At 40.6% G+C, this 22,018-nt stretch overlaps 1 protein-coding gene across 1 annotated transcript; it reads right to left on the bottom strand.

Annotated features, from left to right (window-relative positions):
• Positions 1–15,634: 15,634 nt before the first annotated feature.
• TXNIP (thioredoxin interacting protein) lies at positions 15,635–20,091 on the bottom strand. The gene is made up of 8 exons (XM_051992815.1): positions 19,495–20,091; positions 18,818–18,890; positions 18,555–18,702; positions 18,038–18,140; positions 17,666–17,922; positions 17,416–17,572; positions 17,159–17,304; positions 15,635–17,040 (listed from the first exon to the last, which is right to left on the bottom strand). Exons 1-8 carry the CDS (start codon positions 19,742–19,744, stop codon positions 17,005–17,007), a joined length of 1,170 nt encoding a protein of 389 aa, XP_051848775.1. The 5' UTR covers positions 19,745–20,091; the 3' UTR covers positions 15,635–17,004.
• Between the last annotated feature and the right edge of the window lie 1,927 nt (positions 20,092–22,018).

The following is a 22,018-nucleotide window of genomic DNA, read 5'->3' as shown; positions in this document are numbered from 1 at the left end:
CTCTGGTTGTGCCTGAGAGAGCCTTCTCAGTCTTCCACTGAACTCTCGACTCGTAGCTTCTTCCTCTGAGAACTCTTCTGACTGGCCCCTTTGAAGCTCTATTTATTCGAGAGAGAGGAATTGTGGGATGTGTGAGAGAGGGATTATGGGTTTCTCCCATAGTGCTCTCTGGCCCTAAGAGCTTCAAGGGAGTGTGAATTCACAAAGTTACACAGTTAACTTTGGGAATCTCCCATACTTGTGAACTCCAATGAGTAAAGGTGTGAATACAAGCATTGTATCAATTAGTTCTACTTAGTACCTTGTTTCAGGTTCTGGCCCAAAATATCTCCTTGTAAGATCAGATCAATAATCTATCAACTCTAATGAGTTAGCAGTTTGTAAAGATTCCAACATCTCCCCCTTTCTTTTGTTTTAGAACACAGGGTGGTCATGACCTCCCTGATTTCTCAAGGAGGTGAGAACCCCCCAAAAAGGTGATTCACGCCTTCCCTGACACCTCAGGAAGGAAGATGAAAACACCAAAGGAAATAGGAAATCAAATCAGATTAGCGGGTTTCTGAAGGGGCTCACTTGAAACAGGTACACATAAATCCATCAATATGGGCCAGAACTTGAAACAGATATATACATGGTATACATAAATCCATCAATATGGGAGGCATTATACATAATTTACATAAGCACTTAGCAATATAACACAGGCTAGTAGTAATGTAACAAATAATATGAATCAACCTGAGAATTTACACATGTCCATAAGTCCTAGAAATAGTCCATAAATAATCCATTGTCCATTAGTTCATGTGCCAGGAATCCAATAGTTCCTGTAAGCTCTGAAGTACTGCAAAAGTCTCATCAACAATTTTTCATCTCAAGGAATCCAATGATTCTTGCTGGTTTTTCAAGAACTAAAACAGTCTCATCTTGTGTTAGGAAATCCAATGATTCCTGAAGATTTTAAAAGTCCTTTTAACAGTCTCATTGTCAGCCACGCTCTTTCAGTGTCAGATGCCATCTCAGGAAATCCAATGATTGTTGCTGGTTTTTCAGGAACTAAAAGCTGAAGATTTTAAAGTTCTTTTAACAGTCTCATTGTCAGCCATCTAATTCCTTTTCCACCTGTGGAAACATAAGCAGACCCTCTTCCCCAAGCAGTTAACCTATCTAATTCCCTTCCATTTACTACTTTGGGGATTTCTCCTCATCATCTGGTAATTACATTGGAGCTGTTTGCACTGGATATTGCCTTGTTGTCTTAAAAGGCCTGTATTCTTCCCAACTGTAATCCTGATTGCTTTTCTGTTGGTTGATGACATCAGAGTCCCGAATTTCTAAAGTCTCTCTGGGTGTAACCTCAGCTGCTATCATGCTCCACCTGTCCTTTGATTGATACTTTGGAGCTGGGCCCTGCCTCTCATTCCTCTGGGTCAATATACATTTAGAGGCCCAGTGAAAGCCTCGGTTACATTTTGGACATGGGGTTTTGGGTTTTCTCTCACCCTGTCTTCTCACTCTATCTCCATTTCTACATTGGGCTCTTAGATGTCCAACTTTTCCACACTGAAAGCATCGATTAGTTTCTCTAGAAGTCCCTTGCCAAGAAGGACCTTGTCTTTCCATGTTCATCAGAGTTTGGGCATAATAAGCATTTGTGCCCACTGTGGCACAGTGTCTTATGATCTCCTCTAAAGGAGCATTTTTGTCTAGCTTCCATATGATTCTTTTGCAAACCTCATTGGCATTTTCCTTAGCCAAATGTCTAGTCATTATTTCTGTTGCTGCACTGTCTCCAATGGTTCTTATTACAGCTGTTTGCAAATGTCCCACAAAATCTGCAAAGGGTTCATTGGGACCTTGCTCTATTTTTGTGAAAGTTTTCCTTCCATCCTTCTGTCCAGGGAGAGAACTCCAAGCTTTTATTGCAGCCTTAGAAATTTGCTCATACACTGTTATGGGATAATAAATCTGTTCTGAATTTTCTCTATACTGACCTTTACCAGCTAGTTGGTCAAAAGTGATTTGTCCAATAGCTCCTGTTTGCCTGTTGCATTGGGCTTGAATCCTACATAATTCATGATACTCCGAAAGCCACAATAAATTTTGTCCCGGTTCTAGACATGTTCTCGCTATGGATTTCCATCATGGACTTCATAAGACAAATTATTTAGTAACATCTTCACATAAGAGGATGTAGCCCTATAAAGAGTGCAACCCTTTTTCAAATCTTTAATTTTTTCCAAATTAAAAGGAGTGTATGTATTATGGATAATTATATTATGTTACTAATCACACATTATTATATATAATGCAATTAATGTTAGTCTAAGACCAAATAAGAAGTGGTTTTGTGGTTGGTGCTATTGTTATAGACAAATCACTCATGCTAAGTTTGCAATCCCTTGTAACCCTGTTTATTTTTTTTCAATCAATTGTCATCTGACCATTTGGAACTTGCATAATAGATATTTTGAAAATCAGTTCACTTGTTTTATTAAGTTATTGTCAGCCCAACTTTCTAGCCTCTCAGGGCCTTATTGGATCTTTGATAGCACCTGCTATATAGCAGATATTTATGCTAGATGCAGAGAGATACAAATAAAAGTCTTCAAGGAGCTTTTCCTATTCAGGTTCAACATATAAAAACATATATAAAATAAGGGCAAGATAATTAGAAGGAGGAAGGCCTTTGCTGCTGGAGGAATCCTAAAAGGCTTCATGCACAAGGTAGCATTTAAGCTAAGTTTGGAAGGAAATCAGCAATTCTTCGAGAGGAGGGAGTGGATTCCATTCATGGGGTTTAGTCAATCAATGCCAAAGCACAGATGAGTGAGATTCTGTGCCCTGAGAGAGGAACAACAGTAAGAAGGGCAGAAGATCGGACAAAAGTGTATTGAGGGGACTAATTTATCATGAGATTGAAAGAGAGTTTGGGGCCAAACTGAGAAGGGTTCTAAATGCCAACTTTTTGTGGCTGTTGAGTTGTGTCCCACTCTGTGATGGGGAACTTGAGAGTTTTCCTGGCAAAGATAATAGTTTGCGGTTTCCTTCTCCAGCTCATTTTACAGGTGAGGAAACTGAGGCAAATATGATTTGTCCAGAGTCCCACAGCTAGCACACGTCTGCCACTGACCTTGAACTTGGACCTCTCTGACTCCAGGCTCTGTACTCTATTCACTGGATCACTAATTGCCTTGTTTTAAGCTGACTTTCATTATCTCTTCTCACTGCAAGATAAGCATTCTTCCCACTCTGCTACTGAACTTAGATGAGATAAGAGTTCAGGGGTCAGGAAAATGAGGGATCGGGAATGTTAGGACCGGGAGGGTCAGAGGCCAAATGGGAGTCCAGATTTGGTCACTCTCCTGGAGTCGTCAGAGGACATTTTAGAGACTCTCCCCCTCCACGACAACCAAGGATACCAGAATCCGCTATCTACCTGGAACTTGTTAGTTGACCATCTGACTAGGAAAAGAACAGGTACAGGTAGTTAACAATTCTATCCCTTCCAACAGAGTGAAGGGATCCTTGGGTACCCCAAACTCCCTGGGACTCAGGGACAAACAATTATTCCCCAACTATTGAGAAGTGGGTCAGTAAGTGACCAGGATTGAATGTTACAGTTGGGATGGAGCGGGGAGGAGGAGATGGATGGAGAGAGAGGAGGATGGAATATTTTCCATTTCTCCTTGCGTCACTTGCTTGGCTGGAGGAAGAGGGGATTGTGAGCATTTATAAATGAAGCAGACAAGAATAGCCCAGCCAGTTAAATCTGGCCAGACTGGGCCTGACCTTTTCCCCACTGACCTCTCCCCCACTAAGAGCTATTTCTTCAATACCTCTCTAAGACCCCAGAACGGGGAGCAGAGCCCAAGCTTTCCAACAATGTTCTAGAAATGTCTCCCTCTGATTTCTACTATATCTGAGTTTACCTCTCTAAATGGAAGAAAGAGGGGTGTTTTTTTCCCTCCAAAGTGGGTATTGAATGGAGAAATAGTGAAGTAATAATAATTTCTCCTTCTCTTCAACCAACTAGATATACAGAATCTGAAAAACTTAACTCAGAATCTTTTGAGGAGCCTGGGCTTCAGTTAAAATTCACTGCCGCAGAAAGATGGCATGTGAGCAGAGCCTCTTTACATGGCGGAAGGTGTTTCCCTTTATTTCTGAAAAAACTTCACTTCTCTAAGGTCTAATCTCCTCTGCTCATGGACCAATCAATACCAAAGCTAAAGCCCGTGAACGCCTTTCTTTGTATCTTTTAGCACTTAACAGGGTGCCCGGTACAAAGGAAAAGCTGAATAAATATTTTGGACTGATTGCTTTGATTATGCCATGATTGCTCCTCTCGTTTTTGACCCAGAGGATGTTTCCTATGCTTAAATTCTACTTTTTCCTAGCAGAGATGATCCCTACTCATGATTCCCCTTGCCACGATGAACCTGCCTTTATGACTCAATTTTTCTTTCTGAAAAATGGAAAAGAAGAAAAAATTTTTTACATTTTCTTCCAACAGCTCCCTTGCAACCTAGGATACAATGGGCTAAATTGAAGCAGAAGTCAAGGAGATTAGATCTTAGAGAATTTTTTTCCAAAAGGAAAGCGAAACTCCTACCATGAAAAGTATAAGAGAGAACATCTCTGGGTAATTACAGGAAACAAAAGGCTCCACATAACTTCAACCTTAGATCTTCACTCTCCTATTATGATGGGGAGGAGTCATAGAATAATAACATGATAAAATACTAGAGCGAGAAAAGGCTTTTTAATCACCATCCATGAGCTTTCTTATTTTGTTGAAGAGGTACCTAAAACCAGAGAGGGGGGGAGTTGCCCTAATAATTAAATGCTTCCTATTCTCTAATAGTCTCTGCCAGGTTGACTGATGGGTAGTTAAGGTGCCAAAAACTTAGTAAGAAAAGCATAGATGATGAATTAATCAACTTCCAAAGGGTCAAGAGGAAGCTTAATTTAGTGGCTAGGGTGATCTGCTTGGAGTTAAAAAGGATTTGGGGAAGACAAAAAACAAAAATAGATTAATTCCAGGGTACACTAACACAGTGTTATAAGAGCAATATATTGATCCAACCATTAATTCGGAATTATGTGAGAAAAGTGATTAAATCTTTCATATTCCAAGATAGTCAATGATATATAAAAAGATATACCATATATACCCAAAATACTAGTAGCAATTCTTTTTGTCATAGCTCATAACTGTAAACAGAGGAGGTATATATTGATTTTGTAGTGAAGAAACAGTAGAATATTAATGTGATGAAATATTATTGAGGGAGTATGAAGAATTCAGAGAAATCTGAGATTCATATGAATTTATGTGGAGAGAAGAAAGCAGAATCAGGAAAATAGTATATATATATGTTATATATATATGTATACATATACATATATACTATATATACATATACATATATACATATATAATATATATACACAGATATATAATATAGGTACATATACACACAGTATATATGTGTGTGTGTCTATATGTATACACAGAGTCTATAATGTCATTGAAGACTACATTAAAGGACAAAAAGGATCATATCAAAATCAAATCAAAATCAAAGATTAATATTCATATCAGATAATTTCTCAATAGAGAAATGAAAGAATAAGGGTAAGAAACAGTGTATAAATTGTCAGTCTTTGTGACTAAAAATTTGCTGAATGGTATATTATCATGATTGTAAGTGAAGATACCATGAGGGAAAACTATTTGTGTGGGACCTGTGGTAGACCCTTCTGAACTTATATTGGTCTAATCATAGCAGGACAGATTGTACTTCAGCATAATGATATTATTTTGGTCCTCCTCAAGAATGAAGTACAACCACTACCATAAAGTATGTTGGTTTATTAAAAATTAATATAAAATATTACAAATAGTAATAAAACATTTAAAAATGAACAAGAAAAGCTAAAGAATACTGCCAGAGATGTGTTGGTAAATATTTAATAACAGGCTTTTTCCCTGCAAAAGGTAGACAAACCTAAAAAGGTTAACAGACTTTGAAAGTTTAATTCCTTAAGTCTAGACAAGAAAAAATAAATTCAGCTGTGATTTGTGGCATTTCCCAGTTTCCAAGGTATAAATGTTTATGTTGAAATTTTCATTATTGACTCTATCTAGCCAGCTCTAGTTTCTGTTAAAAAAAAAAAAAAAAGTGAAATAATGTATACGTAGGTTTTTATTAATTTTTACTATCTAAATTTCGACTTGTAGCCCTAGCTAATTGAAATTCTAGCATTAGCCTCCAAATGACCTGTACTTACTATGAAACTTGGCTAATTATAGACTCCTCACCTTTTCACTACTTGGCCCTGGACCCTGGTCTGAGTCTCATCAATCTCATACTGCTTGCCCAACACTTGTTCAAATTTATCAGAGAGTTTGACAGAGATTGTACTGAACTAGGAGGGGGATAAATCTATCTCTGACTTAGTCCTATTCTTTCTCAATCTCTCTTTTCCATATCTCTGCCTCGAGTTCTGAGTCACTCAGTCTTCTTTTTTTCTGAGAATTTTTGGATCCATTTGGATCCTCTAGCTTACCAATTTCAGCCAAAATCAGATCACAGGAGAGAAATGTAGTGAAAACTTTCTTCTTTATGCTTTTTCCCTACTACTTGAAGAAATGGGATGATGGTGGGAGACTAGAATGGAAGAAAGTTCTGAGGGAATTGATGGGAGGGGATCAAAAGTGAGGGAAAATAAAGAAATAGGAGGCTGAGGGACTGGACTGTCTGATTGGGTCAGATGGACTCAATCAACTATCAGTCAACAAATGTTTATTAATTACTACAAACCAGGCAAGTACTGAGCTAACTACAAAGAAAGGCAAAACATTTTATGCCTTTAAGAATTGTACATTTTAGTGAAAGCGACAAAAAAGATATATAAATAATATACAGAAAATTAAGAAGGCACTAGCCAGTGAGAGAACAGGGAAAAGCCTCCTGCAGACAATGGGATTTGAGTTGAATCTTGAAGGGAGACAAAGGAAACTGAGGTAGGCATAAAGGGGCAGGACATTCCAGGGAAGAGGACAGCCAAAATAAAAGCAGAAAGACAGGAAATTAGGCCATTGAAGTGGATCATGATAGAGTAGAGATCAAAATAGAAAGGAGTCAGATTATGAAGAATTTTAAATGACAAATGAGTTTATATTTGATTCTGGATGTAATAAGGAATCACTGGAGAGCATTGAGCTCCATGGTCTGCCATGGTCAGATTTATGATTCAGAAAAATCACTTTGACAGCTGAATTGAGGATGGATTTGGGGGAAGGGGAAGATTTAAGACAGAAATCTATTGTAATAATCCCAGAGACATTTGATGAGGGCCTAAAATTGGGTAGTCTCAATAAGAGTAGAAAAAAAGAAAACATAGATGAGAGACGCTGTGGATAGAAACTGTAGCATTTAGTATTAGAATGGATATTAAGGGTAAGAGTAAGGAGTTGAGGATGACATTGAAGTTGGGAAACTGGGTGACTGGAAAAATGGTGGGTCCTTTTCCAGAGCAAAGGAGTTTAGGGAAGGGAAAGGTTTTGGGGGAAATGAAATGAAATCTGTATTGGATGCCTTGAATTTGAGATGTCTATAGGATATCCAGTTGGAGATGTCCAAAACTGTTTATGACTCAATTGTTTGATCACTGTGATTTGGTGAGGTCAGTTTTTTTGCTTTTTCTTCACCCAATAAAGCTAGCTAGACCCTGATCAGATCCAGCATTTGCTACTCTCAAAAACCTATTTTGTTTCCTAATCACTATGACTGAAAGGAAAGAATGAATGGGGGATCTGGGAGAGGCAGAATGACCAATGGTTCCATTACCAAATATGGGTGGAAAACGTCAGGTATCACACCTCAGGAGACCATACTGGAGAGCTAGGTTGCAACTCAGGAGACTAAAATCAGGATAACTCATGTCTTCTCTCTCAGCTTTCATTTCATCATCTGGGCAGTTGGGAGGTTCAGTTTAGCCTGGAATCCAGAAACCCTGAGTTCTAATCTAACTAGCTATATTTCCTGAGCAAAGTCACTTCAACCTGCTTGCCTTAATTTCCTGATCTGCAAAATGAGGAAAATAACAGTATCTGTCTCTCAGGGTGGTTGTATAGGTAACATGTAAAATATTTAGCACAATCCCTGGCACATAGTAGTTTGCCGTTTTTAAAGCTGAACAAGATCCGATGTAAATAAATGATTTAGGGTTAGAAGAAGTTTATAATTCTAAAACCAGTGCTTTTATTTCTGGCTCCTTTCCCTGACCTGAAATCCTAGGAAGCAATAGAGGCAAAGTGTCAAAAAAAAAAAGAGGATGAGTGAGAAGTTGTGATATCTGGTTTGGAGGGCGAGAAGACGTACCCAAGTTGGAAAATGGTCTAATCCTGTAGCCTCCAAGCCCAACCCCAATATTCAGAGTTTCTTCAAAGACAAAAGGACAAGTGATCCTGGGAAACGCCTCCAATCCACCCCCTTCCCTTAACAGGTGATCTTGTTTTCCGAAGCTAGGTCCCAGGCTCCGTCATCATTTCCAACCTTTTGTCCCTCTGGTAACCTTTCCTCCACTTCCCACAGTTTATGGGAGACCAGAGCCTACTATCTGCAATTTCTGCCTCTGTTAGCCCTTCTTCCCGGCTCCATGCTGGGATTTAGGGAGCTGGGGGGTGCAGGAGAAATTAGAGACATTTGTCCAGGGCAAAGCAGGGAATGGAAACTGGAGAGAGAAAGATTTTCTCCCTCCTCTCCTCCCCATAGGGACACACTGCCTCCAGAAGGACATTTATTCTTAGCTCTTTCTCTTAAATTTGCTGTGTATTTCCCTCCAAATTGGGGGTGTGTGGATTGGATGTGGTCTAGAAAGCATGGAGAATTAAGGGGCTAAAGGATGATAGAATATTAAAGATTAGTGTGAATGAAATTAGACATGAGAAGGAGACGGGGAAGGAAAGATAGCTGTGGGGATTTAGTTAGAGTAAGGGACGTCAGAGTCTCTTTTTTGGCTACAACCAGGTGAGAGGAGCACAGTTCTCATGACCCTGAGGACTCTCCCCCTCCCCTTGGAATCTTCCTTCCATCCAGCGGTCCAGGGGACTAAAGATATCATGGCTGGGCCGGTAGCCACACATTTCCAAGAACTTGCTTACTGGCATTTGACTTATTGAGGGAGAGAATGGTCAACTACAGAATTACCTAACAAGGAATTTGAGGACCAGTGGAGGGAAAAGCACCCATGATTTAAATGATAAGAATTGGAGGTTAAATAATCTCCTGCAAACTCTCCCTCCCTTTACTTGGAGATGCTCAGGTAATAAGTTGAGGAGTCCAAGTTGACAACAAGCTTCTATTTATTCCCCATTTCTTACATAAAATGCCTACAAAGGACTGGATAGGAATAGCTCAGTAAGCTAAAGCCTCCGAACTTTGGCTTCCAAGCCCTGTCCTCCCCTGATCTCTCTCCCCTACTCAGTGTAGTCTCCTCTGAGATCAAGTTCTGGAATAACGCCACTGAGAAGATTTTCCTTTTGGTGTTCCATTTTATTTCTTTAAATAGTGTCTGCCCTGGGAATTGGAGTTGTAAGGAAACATCATCCCAGCTCCATTTACAGGGATTTATAGTATTAATTTGTGGGGTCCCCAGGAATCTGAGCAGTCCTAGAGAACAGCCCTGAGGTAAATTATGATGAGAGGTCCTAATTTTGAGGAGAATTCCCTTTTCTTGATTCCCTTCCCTAATATATGCTTTTTTTTCTGGGGTCACAGATCCGGGAAGCTGGGAGGTCTTGGTCCTTCTTTCCACACCTTAATCTTATCTCCTTGGCTCTTGTTTTCTTATAGATACTAAGTAAATGAAAAGAAGTATAAATAATTTTGAGAGGAGTTTAATCCATGTCGTCTCCTAAAGTAGGGAGGAGAAAGATTAAACTTTAGGAAAATCCTCCAACACAATGAGAATGATTAAAGGGAAATGGGAACTGAGATGGTGTCTCCTGTTTAGAGGGCAAAAGGAAAATTTGTTCTGTGGATACTCCAGAATCAACCTATCAATCCCGAGTATTGAAGTGCCCACCGTGAGCCAGGCCCTGTGCCTGCCTGGATACCTAGCCTTCCAATACCTACAACTGATCTCTTACCCTCCCTGGGGAGGAACTTTTCAGCTGGGGAAGCTGGGATGGAAGGCAACAACTGAAGCTACCAGGGAACTAATCCAATACTTAATAATAACAACTTCTCATATTTCTATACCAGTTACAATCAACAACCCTGTGAGGAGGTAGTGAAAACATTATTCTTTCTATTCTCATTTTACAGATGAGGAAACTCAGAATTTAAGTTACTTGCCCATGGTCACAAACAAGTAAGAGGCAGAGCTAACATTTTACTCAGTCATAATGCTTCTCCCACCTCCTTTCCCTTAATCAGAGTTTTTTAGAGAAAATTACTTTGATCTTCCACTCTGGGGTCCCTTTGCTGCAGTATCAACTCCATTCTCCTTTCTCTGTCATACATTTCCTTACCCTGAGTTCTTACTATCCCTTCTGTCCTTTATTTAGTTTAATTCAAGTCAGACCAAGTCAATTAATTTAATTTCAATTCAATTTAAAATATTTATTAAGCTTACTTTATGCTAAGAATTATTTAAGTATTGTTAGGGATCCAAAGATGAATACTATGCTTTCTGTGGTCAAAGGATTTACTCATTTAATCTAGTAGGGAGAAATAAGAACCATAGCTGAAGAAATATAATATAAAGTAGAAGAGAAAGAGGCAAAACAGTGCTGGGAGTGCTGAACATCTTAGATTTGGAGTAGGGTACTTGGTATGAAATCTTTCCTTGACTTCAAAGGTTCCAGTTTACAATCCTATGATCCCAGGATAGAAACAACTAAGCTCTCTAATGAATAGGGATTATTACATTCTTTGTATTTGTATCTCACGCATCTAACACAGGGCCTGGAACAGAGTAAGTTTAATAATGGTTTGTGATGATAGTTAAGGAAGTTAAGATAATCAAGGATAGTCATAGGAAGGAGAGATCAATTTTGGCTAGGAGTCCTCCATCATTTTCTAGACCACTCTAATCCAGAGTTATCCAAAAATTCAAGAAACCTAATACAATCATCTGTCTCTCTTCCCTTTCTATTGAGCATTTCTCAGTCAGGTCTTTCTTCTTATCCCTCACCCATTTCACCAAGCTAGGAATAAGTGATGAAAAGATATCTTCTTTCAACTGAGACTTCTTAATAGGCAATGAACATTTCCTGGTGCTTTACAATTCAAAGGCTTGAGATAATTTCAAAAGAAATATAGAAAGGGGGAAAGGGATTGATCTTGAACAGCTTCTTGGGGGGAAAAATAGAAAAATTGCAATTAGTTTATAGTTGGAGTGAAAAACTGAGAAACTTGTGCAAGGGAAAATCTTTTGGGTAGGGAGAGGAAGGGTTGTGCACAGGAAAAGGAAGTTTATCTGAAGGTCTTTTATGATTAATGGGAGGGGTGAGCTTCCCCTATGGAAACAGCTTAATCTCTCTTTTTCCTTCCTCAGATAAGAGTCTTGGTTGGGAAGGGAGGTAGATATTTTCCTTTCTCAGATAAGAGTCTTGAATGGGAAGGGACCTAGATATCTTAGACATTCCTTTCCAGGATCTCATACATAAGGGATTCATGGATTTGCACCATTTCCCCATCTCTAAGAACTATGAACCATGGGATGTACCAGGAGTTTGTGAATACACACAGCACCTGGACTCACTTACTAGAATATCAAGGAGAAGGTGGTGCTTCCTTAAGGCCCTTTTCATAATCCTCAGCCCCTTTGCAGAGACATCAGGGAATATGAGGTGAAAGAAATGGAAACCCTCTGGTTCTTTTTCTTTCTACTCTCAGTGGGATGGAGAGGATGTTCAGGGAGGACTAGGGTCTCTGGTATAAGAGCTTGCTGAGCTCTTTTTAGGGTTACTCATCCCCTTTTTGTGTCCATCTGCCTCCCAACTATGGCTCCAAGAAACTGTAGCATGTGTAGTGTCCACAACCCAATAAAACCGTGTCAGCAGACTAGCTAAACCAGGTAGAGGGGAGCTGACAAGCTTCAAACCCATCACTAACTGGAGGGATGTCTACCCCCAAGCATAAAGTGGAATGGGTGCATGAGGACACTTTTTTCCAACAGCATGAAGATGGCTGAAGCTGGTGGGTGCCAAGGTCATCCATTGCATCCTGCCCTGTCATCAGTCATCTTGACTATTGTCTTGCCACTGAAGTTTGAGGATCCTGGAAGAGGCAGATGACTGTACAAATCTGCCTCCCTTAAATTCAATTCACAAACAAATCAAGACATCAACCCATGATATCACTGGCTCTCTCCAAAAATGAATGACAATCTCTCTCTCAGTGGTCTTCTCTCCTTATACCTACCCACTCCATTAGATGAAGTTTAAGAGCTTAAAAATATTACAAATCTAGACCTGAAAGGGATCTTAAAGGTCATCTAAGCTCTTCATTTCAGGAAATGTGAGGGAAAAGAAGAGGAATGATTTGATTTGGTTCTTTTCATTTGGATTATCTTTCTGAATGGCTTTCTTTCCTCATTCCCCACCTACTTCACCAAGTTGGGTTGGAGAGGTTAAAAATATTATAATCTTGGGATCTGAAAGTCATTTTGTATTACTTTCAAGAAACCTAATACAATCATCTGTCTCTCTTCCCTTTCTATTGAGCATTTCTCAGTCAGATCTTTCTTCTTATCCCTCACCCATTTCACCAAGCTAGGAATAAATGATAGTATTTGTAGAGAGTCAGAACTCTGGAGAAGTATACTTGAAACAAGAGGTTAACTCAGAGGAATTGATGATTAATTGATTAATTAATTGATTGTTATCTAGTTAACATATACTTAGTATTTAAGAACACTACCTCCATCCCCATCAAGTAGAGGCAAAGGTGATACTGGGTAGCAGTAAAGTGGAGGAGTCTTTTTTTTAAAAAAATTTTATTTTATAATAACTTTATATTGACAGAATCCATGCCAGGGTAATTTTTAGTGGAGGAGTCTTCAAGGGAAAATACTTTGTTTAGGATTATGGGAAATGAACTCTGTGCAGGAGGGGAAAGAAAGCATCATTGAAGGTCTTTTGTATTTCTTGAGAGTGACCATCCTCCAGTGAAACAGCTAAATCTCTCCGTTTCCTTATACAGACAACAGGCGTTGGCTGGGAGGGAGTCCATAAATTATTGTTCTTCCTTCTCTCCATCTCCCATTCCCAAAGGACAGAATCCCAGAAGCACAGACTCTCAGATTTAGAAAAGGACCTTAGTACCAATATAGTCCAAGCTGGCATGGACTTAACAAGTAATCACTGAGCTTTTGCTTGAAGACCTAAAGTGAGGGAGGAACCTGCCACCTCCTGTGGCAGCCTGTTCTATTTTGGGATCTCCCTAACTGTCTGGAGGTATTTCTTTGCACCAAATCTGAAATTTCTACTTTTGCACCTTCTGCTTGTCATTTATAGTTCTAGCTTCTGGGGCTAAGCAGGGTGAGTCTGACATATGACAAGCCTTTAAATACTCTCAAATAAAACAAAACAACAACAAAAAAACACTCTTGAAAAATCAGTTATTATCTAGGGCTAGGTTCCCTTATCTGTAGAAATAAAGTAGGGAATTATTAAGGTATTGGACAATCATAGCATTAGAAGTCAGAGGCTTTTCAGATCCTCATCTGCCTCTGGAGAATTTTGGAGAAATCATATGACCTCCCTTAGTTTCCTTTTCTGTGAAATGAGATGGTTGGACAAAGCCCACTTCTATGGTTTCCTGAGGCTGGAGAGAAATAATTCATTCCATGGCCTGTGTCTCTTGTCTTTCTCTCCAAGTTAAACATTGTTAGTTCCTTTAACACATCTTTCTCTTTGACATTTTCTCAATATCCTTAACTTATTATGATTGTCCTCTTTTGGATGTTCTTCAGTTTACTGATGACCTTATTAAAATCTGACGTCTAGAACTGAACAAATAAATGCTCTATTCAATCTAGACCACCTCAGAACAATGGGACACCTCGGTCTGAGTAGGTGATTTCAACAATATAAGACACTTGCCAGGTGGAACTCCTTGAAATGATAAAATAGCATTTATTGAGTTTTTTAAGATTTGCAAATTACTTTGCAAATACTTCACTCTATTCTGTACCCTATTGATTATGTAGAGTCGCAAGATCTGGCTGGTGCAGAGAGATCATGAACCTAGTACTGGGGTCAGGCAGGTGTGGGAGCTCCTGACTTGAGGACCCTATGTCCCTCTCAGTCTGTTGGGCTGAATTTTTCCTATACACCAGACATAATAGTACTCGGGCTCATGTATTACATGTACTTCTTGTCCCATGTCAGGCTCACACCCTATGTCCTGCTCTTGTCCTTGCCCCTCCCCTCGCATCCCAGGAAAACAAACTACAGAAAAGATTTTTCCATCAACTCTGACCTAGTTCTCTTGTCACAAATGAACGGGGAGGAGCCTGCAGGTACCTGGAGGAGACGGGGAGGGATGGTTTCAGGTAGTTTTGTGTTGACAGGGATCAATAAACACACAAGGAGGAAGGATGAGACAGAGGCAGCGGGCCTGTGAAGCGGTCTGCCTCCCCAGCTCGTTTCCATGGTTATTGGCAGTTTTTCGTTTTTAGATGGGTTTAGAAGGGTGAGCCTCAGAACAGGGGGTCTTGGACCAGGATTATCATACGAAAATATAATTGGACAAAACCAAAGTCTGGCAGTATGGTCCCCACTGAGCTCAGCACACCCCCTTGTTCCCACATCCTAAATCTCTCTTCTGAAAATGAGGGGAACACGGAGACACACAGTATATTGAACACCTAATGGGAAAAGATCAAGGATAGTACTGGGGAGGAAAAAGAACTGGTAAAACTGAGTTGCACAATCAACTAAAATTGTCTTTTAGTTCTTTAAAGATCCAGCCTCCAAATTCAGCTATTCTCTGGGTAAAGTTTACTTTAAAAAAAATCCAAAAACGAAAAATCCAGAACTAATCACTTCTTTTCCTTTAAGACCCACAATTCAGGTCTATTTTAAACCAGTAAAAGAAGTTTCACTTACAAAATTGACAACTGGGAATGGTCAAAGTTATTATGGCAGAGAATCATGGTCTAAGTTATTGTAAGAAGCCCATCTTATTGATTCATTATAAACAGATGCTCTGTACTAAATTGTCCTGCATACATTTGCATTATAAATATTTGTCCTTATTGTGAACACAAAAGGATTCATTTTAATTTTGCCATGACTTCAACCAACATAATCAAACATTATGTCATGACCTAAATTGGAAATTATACTAAAAGTGGCATAGTATCACTGGCAGTTTCAAACAATTGTGTTGTTTATTAAGAAATCTGTTTATCTAAAGATATTTTTTTAAGCCAATGGTGTATATATAGGCTCACCCATATTTTCAAATATTCTTATCCAGTCAATAACTTAGATATTCTGTGGAACAGTGTTTAAAGATTGGAGTGTAGAAACCAAATAACTTTTTAAACATCCCCCCTTCCCTACCCTCTGCCAAAGATCCTCTACCCAATAAAGCAAATAAATAAAAACTTTTCAGTTTAATTTTATTTTTATTTAAAAAAAAACAAGAACTCCGCCAAGGAGTTGAAAATATCTCTGATAAAAGTACAAAATATAATTTTTAACATACAAAAAGATACACATTTTAAAAAATCAAACCAAAACCACTTTCAGTTCATTTTCTAGTTGTACAGTTCACAGATAAAAGAGTGGGGCTCAGTGCTTTGACACAAGACAGTAGAGAAAGTGCTGATTGCTTAGGACAATTCATTGAGTAGCGGAAGGATAAGGAGGAAAGGAGTTATTTAAAACTCCTAACACTGGGAGCGTATTCAAGGGTGGAAAAAATGCAGGATTCTGATTTGCTTCCTAAGATGTTCTTTCAGCACTCTTCAATCCCAGCTTTGGAAGTGTTTTGGTAGTCAGTTTACTGGGCAGGGGACTGGAAGGCCCCTTACTTATTAAGTACTGTGGTCAGTATTCAATCTACTCTTGGGAAGCTACTGGTAATGACAAAAACCATCAATTTTCTCCTGCCCACCCCAGAAACAAAGAGGATCTTTTTAAGTTTAATGCTTAGGGACTAGGAGGAAAATCCCCAACAGAAAACAAAAGAATAAAAGTGCTAAGAACAATACTTCAGAACTAACTCCAAAGGAGTTTTGAAGATATTTTGTGCCTTCCTCCTCCTACCAACACTGAACCCAAACTCTTTAAGAAAACCTCCTAAGAGGAAGAACAAAGTGCTTAGCCACAGGCTTTCACCAGCCTCCCTCTCAAGGGGTCTGTTTGCCTTTGCTTTGAAACAAGGATAATGTGTCATGAGAAGTGAAGTGGATCACTTCTCTTTCAACAGAAAAAATTTCTACAAGAACTGGGAGCACCTTTAAACATCTATAGAGTGAGAGGATACGTGGGAAGGGCTATACTGATTTCAGGCGCCTCTTCTTCCCACCAAACATTTGGCCATTATTTCTATAAAATGTTTTCCCAGCTCATTAAATCACCTTTGTCTGGCTCCCCAGAAGCCAAATTTTGTGATTCCCAGAATTGGGAAGACCAATCTAGAGGCTATCCCAATCCTGAATCCAAACTACTGAAAACCCCTCATAATTCAGGGGAATTCTGAACAAAGAGGTCAGTCACAAGAGTCCAAATCTTCCACAAACCAGCCAACATCCTCTATGAAACAACAGCAAGACTGGCTGAGAGAGTTGACGCACTTTGGCGTCTGTTTTAAAACATGATTGCCTGCTGATCTTTTAACATCAGGGAGACAGAGATGAAGGTGAACCCGTCCCCACAGTGGGCAGAGACCATCATGCTTCTGAAAAAGCGAGTCAAGGAAAGACAGAAAGAAACAGGTAAATAATTTCTGCTTCTCTTCTTTGGTTCATTCACTGCACGTTGTTGTTGACAATGCAGGGATCCACCTAGAAGAATAAAACCAAAGACAGCTTTAGATTTAGAAGGTGGGAGAAGGGGAGTCAGGAGAATATTTAAATTGAGCAGCCCTCCCCACCTTTACTCAACCAAGGTAATCATGCTCACCTCAGTATAAGTGGGTGGAGGCATAAACTTGAACTCAGATGCATACATAAAGATGGGGCTGTCCAGAGAGCTATCATCAAGGAGAGGAGTGGTTGGGCTCTCCAGTCTGTGATCTTCAGGAATGATATCCATGTAGCAAGGAGGTGCTGCAGAGAGAAAATGGAGTCATAAACAACCCCAACCAACCAGCTTCTGATTTCCAGGGAATCATTAACAGAAAAAAGGGGGGATGGGGGTGGGAGTCTAAGCTAACTCACCTTCTGGGGTGTCAGGGATGTTTAGATCCACCCAACTCATTTCAGAGCTGGTTCGGCTAGCCATGCTAGATGTGCGGCTACTGAGTCCTGACTTGCTGCCAATGACTAGGGGTAGATCAAGGATGATTTTCTTAGATCCAGGGACACTGACATAAATCTACAGGAAAGATAAAAATTGTTGGTTATACCAGAGAGCCATAAATACAATGACTGATTTACTCCAATGACCATGACAGTTTCACTCACTCACCAATAAAGAGTATTCAACCCGAAGGATGTTGCAGCCAAGGATGGAGGGTTTAATCTTCTGTACACGAAGGCTTTTGCCACGCCATGATTCGCAGGTGCCAGAAATGATATGGTTGCCTCGAACAGAGGACAGCTTTTGGGTCAACACCTTGGTCTGGCCATTGGCAAGGTAAGTGTGGCGGGCAACAATAGCAGCCTTGGGCACAACAATGCGGGAACAAGTATTCTCAAAGTCAGCATTGATAGAGATTTCATCACCTGACAAAAGAATTAATTTTTGTTACTAAAAATCGTGTAACTGCTTATTTATGGTCCACATCCTTTCTCCCACACTAGGCAATTCCTGCTTTTTCCAAGCCCAGACTTCTCTTACCTTCACAAAATCCTTTTCGGTCAATCCGGGCAGAGACAGATACTCTCCCATCAGGAATAAACAGGCAAGAAACCTTCTTCTCCTTCTTGGCAGACACAGGTGCCTGAATAGGATAAAATAAATCCTTGTTAATGTTTCTGAGAACTGCCAAGATGGCCCCTGCTTTTGATTATGAGGACTTCTATCTCCTGCAATAATATGTAATATAAATCATGTCTTATCATCCCATGCCATAATTATAATCTCCTCTAAGCTCTTCTTGGACCTTTCCTTATCAATGGTTACGTTATGACAACAGGGTTCTGTAGGATGTAGTGAGCTACACTGCTCTGGGAAGAAACCAGGAATTCCCCCTCCTACTTTCTTCTAAGAGTTAAAATTTTTATTCATTTTCATTTTAAGCTAAAGACTAGATCCTTAACTTCAGTATAAGCCTTGTTAAGAAATGGGGGGAGGGGGAGTCCTGCCTCATAAGGTCCCTCAGTACCCAGGACTTAAGCCTATTGGGAAAGCTTACCATCAAATCAGGGGTATTGACATCCACTGGATCCATCACTTCAAAGTATTTCTTAGTTTCCTGAGTTGGGTGGCTGGGGCGGTCAAGGAAAGCCTTTACCCAATAGTCTACACAGCCATACTTCCCCTTGAATGAGGTTCCCAGAGGTCTGTAGTGGAATGAAAGGCACAATTCCTTTTAGATTACTCATCTTTGGAACACTAGATGCTTAACTGAAGTAAGGTTTTAAAAAAGAGAAAATAACAAGCAGCGTTGAGACTTACCCCTGAGGAAGTTCAAAGCCGAACTTGTACTCATATATATTTCCAGGTCTCAGGATCACGGACTCATCATTAGCTTGAGGAGAGGAAAAAAAAAAAAGCACTATTAGACTTACTAAAAAACGGTCCTGATCTTATTTTAAATGCTTGGATACACTTTCTGAAACTAACCACGGCACTTAAATCTCCCATAGGGAAAGGTGGTTAATCATTTGGGTCCGGGAAAAAGAAGCCCAAAGCCCCGACTCCCGACACTCAAGCCAAAGGGAATCCATTATTTTCATTTTTAACACCTATATTTAATTAAACACCCTCCCAGTTCATCCAAGTATCACAGCGCAAGGGAGCTGAAGGCTGGAATACTCTTTTTGCCAATAGAAGGACGGTTTAGGTAAGGGTTTCAAATAGAGCAGCTGAGATGGGAGGCTGGGAACGATATCCATTGTGCCAGATGGGAGGAGGAAGGTTTTTAGTTAAGCGCCCTGCTCCAGGTAAGGGTATCATACGGAACATTGCAGCTGGGATGGGGGGATGCGGGGACCGGTACCCGTTTTGCCAGATGTTAGAACAGTGATTCAGACCTCTCGTACCCTCAAAGGTCTTGCTGGAACCTATTCCCTCAAGCTCCCTAATAGCCGGGGCTCCCCATCCTCCCCCCGCAAGAGGGCGAGTTCCCTTACCTGCGGGCTGGTCTTCCAGCAGCAGCGTGTCCTCGTAGCGCAGGTACTCCATCGCCTGCTTGCACTGCTGCGAGCCCTGCATCCACAGGACTTTGGCCACTCCGCAAGCCAGGATCCTGACGGATTTGACCCGGGTCACCTCGCACACCTCGACCACCACCCGGCCAGCCACCTTCTCCCCACTGCAGTAGACCTTGTCGGGGTCGCTGAAGACCACCTCGAAAGTCTTGATTTTCTTGAACATCACCATGGTTAGGCTTGGTTCACTCGGGCAATAAGGGAGACAACGAATAAATCTCTTTGGATTGCCAAAGAAAGATTTAACCTTTTCGGTTAAGTTGAGAATATTTCGCTTTCCCTAGGCTGAGTGGACTTCGGGGCTGACAATTTGATTCTAAAAAATTTAAGAGCCCCTTCTCCAAAATCAGCCTGTACTAATTTTCGAAAAGTCGAAAAGAAAACGTTAAAGATTTCTCACTAATGTAAAGAGACTTCGAAAGAATAAAAATTCTTTTTGTCTCAGTCCAAAACGAGCTTTGAGGAATCCCCCGCCCCAAAAATCTCAAAGGACGAGAGAGTAGATGTCCAACTGGAGCGCTCTAGGGATTGACTCTGCGAAGAGGCGGAAACGGCCTTATATAGGGCTCTGGCACTCTGGGCCACGCGAGGGCCTGCGAGGTGGCTCGTGCTGTCCTCGTGCACAATCTTCCCATTGGCTGCCTTTTCCTTGTTTACTAGGGATACAGCCAATCAGAATGCGTCCCGGGGCGCGTGGACACAGTGTGCCTCTGGCGGGGAAACGGTTGTTGTGCGCGATTTCCTCCTTGGAAGGAGGGGGCGGAGGGTTCTTGAACGACGTCCCTTGAGACAAATGAAAGGAGGGCTGGGGGATTGCCCTTAAGCCTATCAGCGTTCTAGAAGACTTCGGAGGGCGGGCGTTGATGTCAGGGATTGGCATTTTTAGGTGAAAGGGGAAAAGTGTCTCAGGGGGCATTATATACTTATTTTACTACTTGGGAATTGTTTGGGGGCTAGCTTGGCATTTTTCTAGCCCAGTTCCAAGCCCTTTGCTTTTGTGTTCTCCCAGCCTGGGCTGCTTTCGTGAAACCCTAGAAAGTTCTCAATTAAATTGGGAATTGAAGGTTGAGAATTGGGGGTGGGGGGGAAGGGAGAGATGAACTCATTTTTCAGCCAAACCCTCCCAAGAAAACTGCCCTTCTCAGAGAAAAAATAGGGGGTAGGGTGGGGAGAACCTGGTGTTTTTGTCAACTTTCTCTTCAATCTGAATCCCTAAATTGTTATTTGTGGGCGTGTATCCTCACCCTGTCTTCCTCACTGCCTTATCCTGGAGTCCAAAGATTCTGCCTTTCTGTCTCAGCCTAATCTTTACCTTTTCTCCTCATCTTTTCCCTTTCTTCCGATCCCCCACTCTCCCCTCCCCAATCATCCTGTTCTTTTTGGAACGGAAATAAGAAGGGTGTGTTAACATCCTGCTTTGCTTTTTCCCCTTCATCTCTTCATCTTTTTTCCCTGTAGAGCTGGGGACACTTTGTTTATGCTCCTCATGTACCTTTATCACCCCTTTGAGGAAAAGAGGGATTATACGGTCCGTATCTGAAAGCTTCTGCTCAGCCAGACCTCAGTTTCTTGCTTCACATCTGACCAAATCAGAGGACACTCCCACCTTAAGTACTCCCCAGCGATTAATTCCTGATCAGCTTTCTCTAAAGCCGCCTGGAGTCCAATGTGCTTCGGTCCCGCAGCCCTCAATCTCAAAACGAAGGAGGAAAGTTTGATTTTGACCTGATCAGTGTTAAAGTTTATGCTAAGAAGATAAGCACAACAGAATAGTTGGGGTGTTTTAGTATATGTTTGAATATTGATTATTCCTTCTTCCAAAAGCCTGAAAAAATGAAGGGAGGAGGAAGCAGGGTTCCGAAGTCTCCAGAAGGTCTAGCTAATATTCTTACTATGCTTTCAGGAGGCTTAATTTGGATCCCTGACAGAAGGGTTTTTCCCTTTCCCTCCCTGAGTGAGTTGGAAATAAGATCTTAGGAGATGACTCTTAAAAATTAGTCCTACTAAGGCCAAAAAAATCCCTGTTATAATTAGAACTTTTATTTTTAGAGTCAGTGAGTCTTACCTTTCTTTGGCTCCCTGTCTTATCTATTTGTGGACATTTGAAAGTTTGCTTCAGTTCTCCTGGTCAAAAAAAGATGGATGATGTCCAAAAGCTTGGGAAAACATATGAAGAAAACAGATGAATAGATGAGTGGATTGTCCACAATTTATTTTTTCAGTGATATTAAGAATCTTCCTTTTTCTCACACCCCAACAATGATAATACCCTCAGGCTAGCAAATTGCAATTCAACCTCATCGTTGAGAAAGTTCCTGGATCTGGCTTGAAGACTTAATTGTTAAGAAGGAACAGAATTAGCCCCAGGAACATCTTGATCCCAGGGGGGTGTGTGGGTTAAAAGCAGCACTCTGTTGTACAGTTACCCCACAAAATGTGGGGTGTT

This window comes from Antechinus flavipes, chromosome 4 (assembly GCF_016432865.1).
Source record: "Antechinus flavipes isolate AdamAnt ecotype Samford, QLD, Australia chromosome 4, AdamAnt_v2, whole genome shotgun sequence".
In the NCBI taxonomy this organism is placed as follows: domain Eukaryota; kingdom Metazoa; phylum Chordata; class Mammalia; order Dasyuromorphia; family Dasyuridae; genus Antechinus; species Antechinus flavipes.
Note: the sequence above shows the minus strand (reverse complement) of the source record. Positions and strands in the feature narration are given on the sequence as shown.

What these genes read in the sequence shown, in the direction of transcription:
- TXNIP (XM_051992815.1), bottom strand. Translation starts at nt 19,744, where the DNA reads ATGGTGATGTTCAAGAAAATCAAGACTTTCGAGGTGGTCTTCAGCGAC. An exon ending in GGCTTTGAACTTCCTCAGGG is followed by an intron (nt 18,703 to 18,817) that starts GTAAGTCTCAAC and finishes ATTCCACTACAG; the next exon opens with ACCTCTGGGAACCTCATTCA. An exon ending in GGGTTGAATACTCTTTATTG is followed by an intron (nt 17,573 to 17,665) that starts GTGAGTGAGTGA and finishes TCTTTCCTGTAG; the next exon opens with ATTTATGTCAGTGTCCCTGG.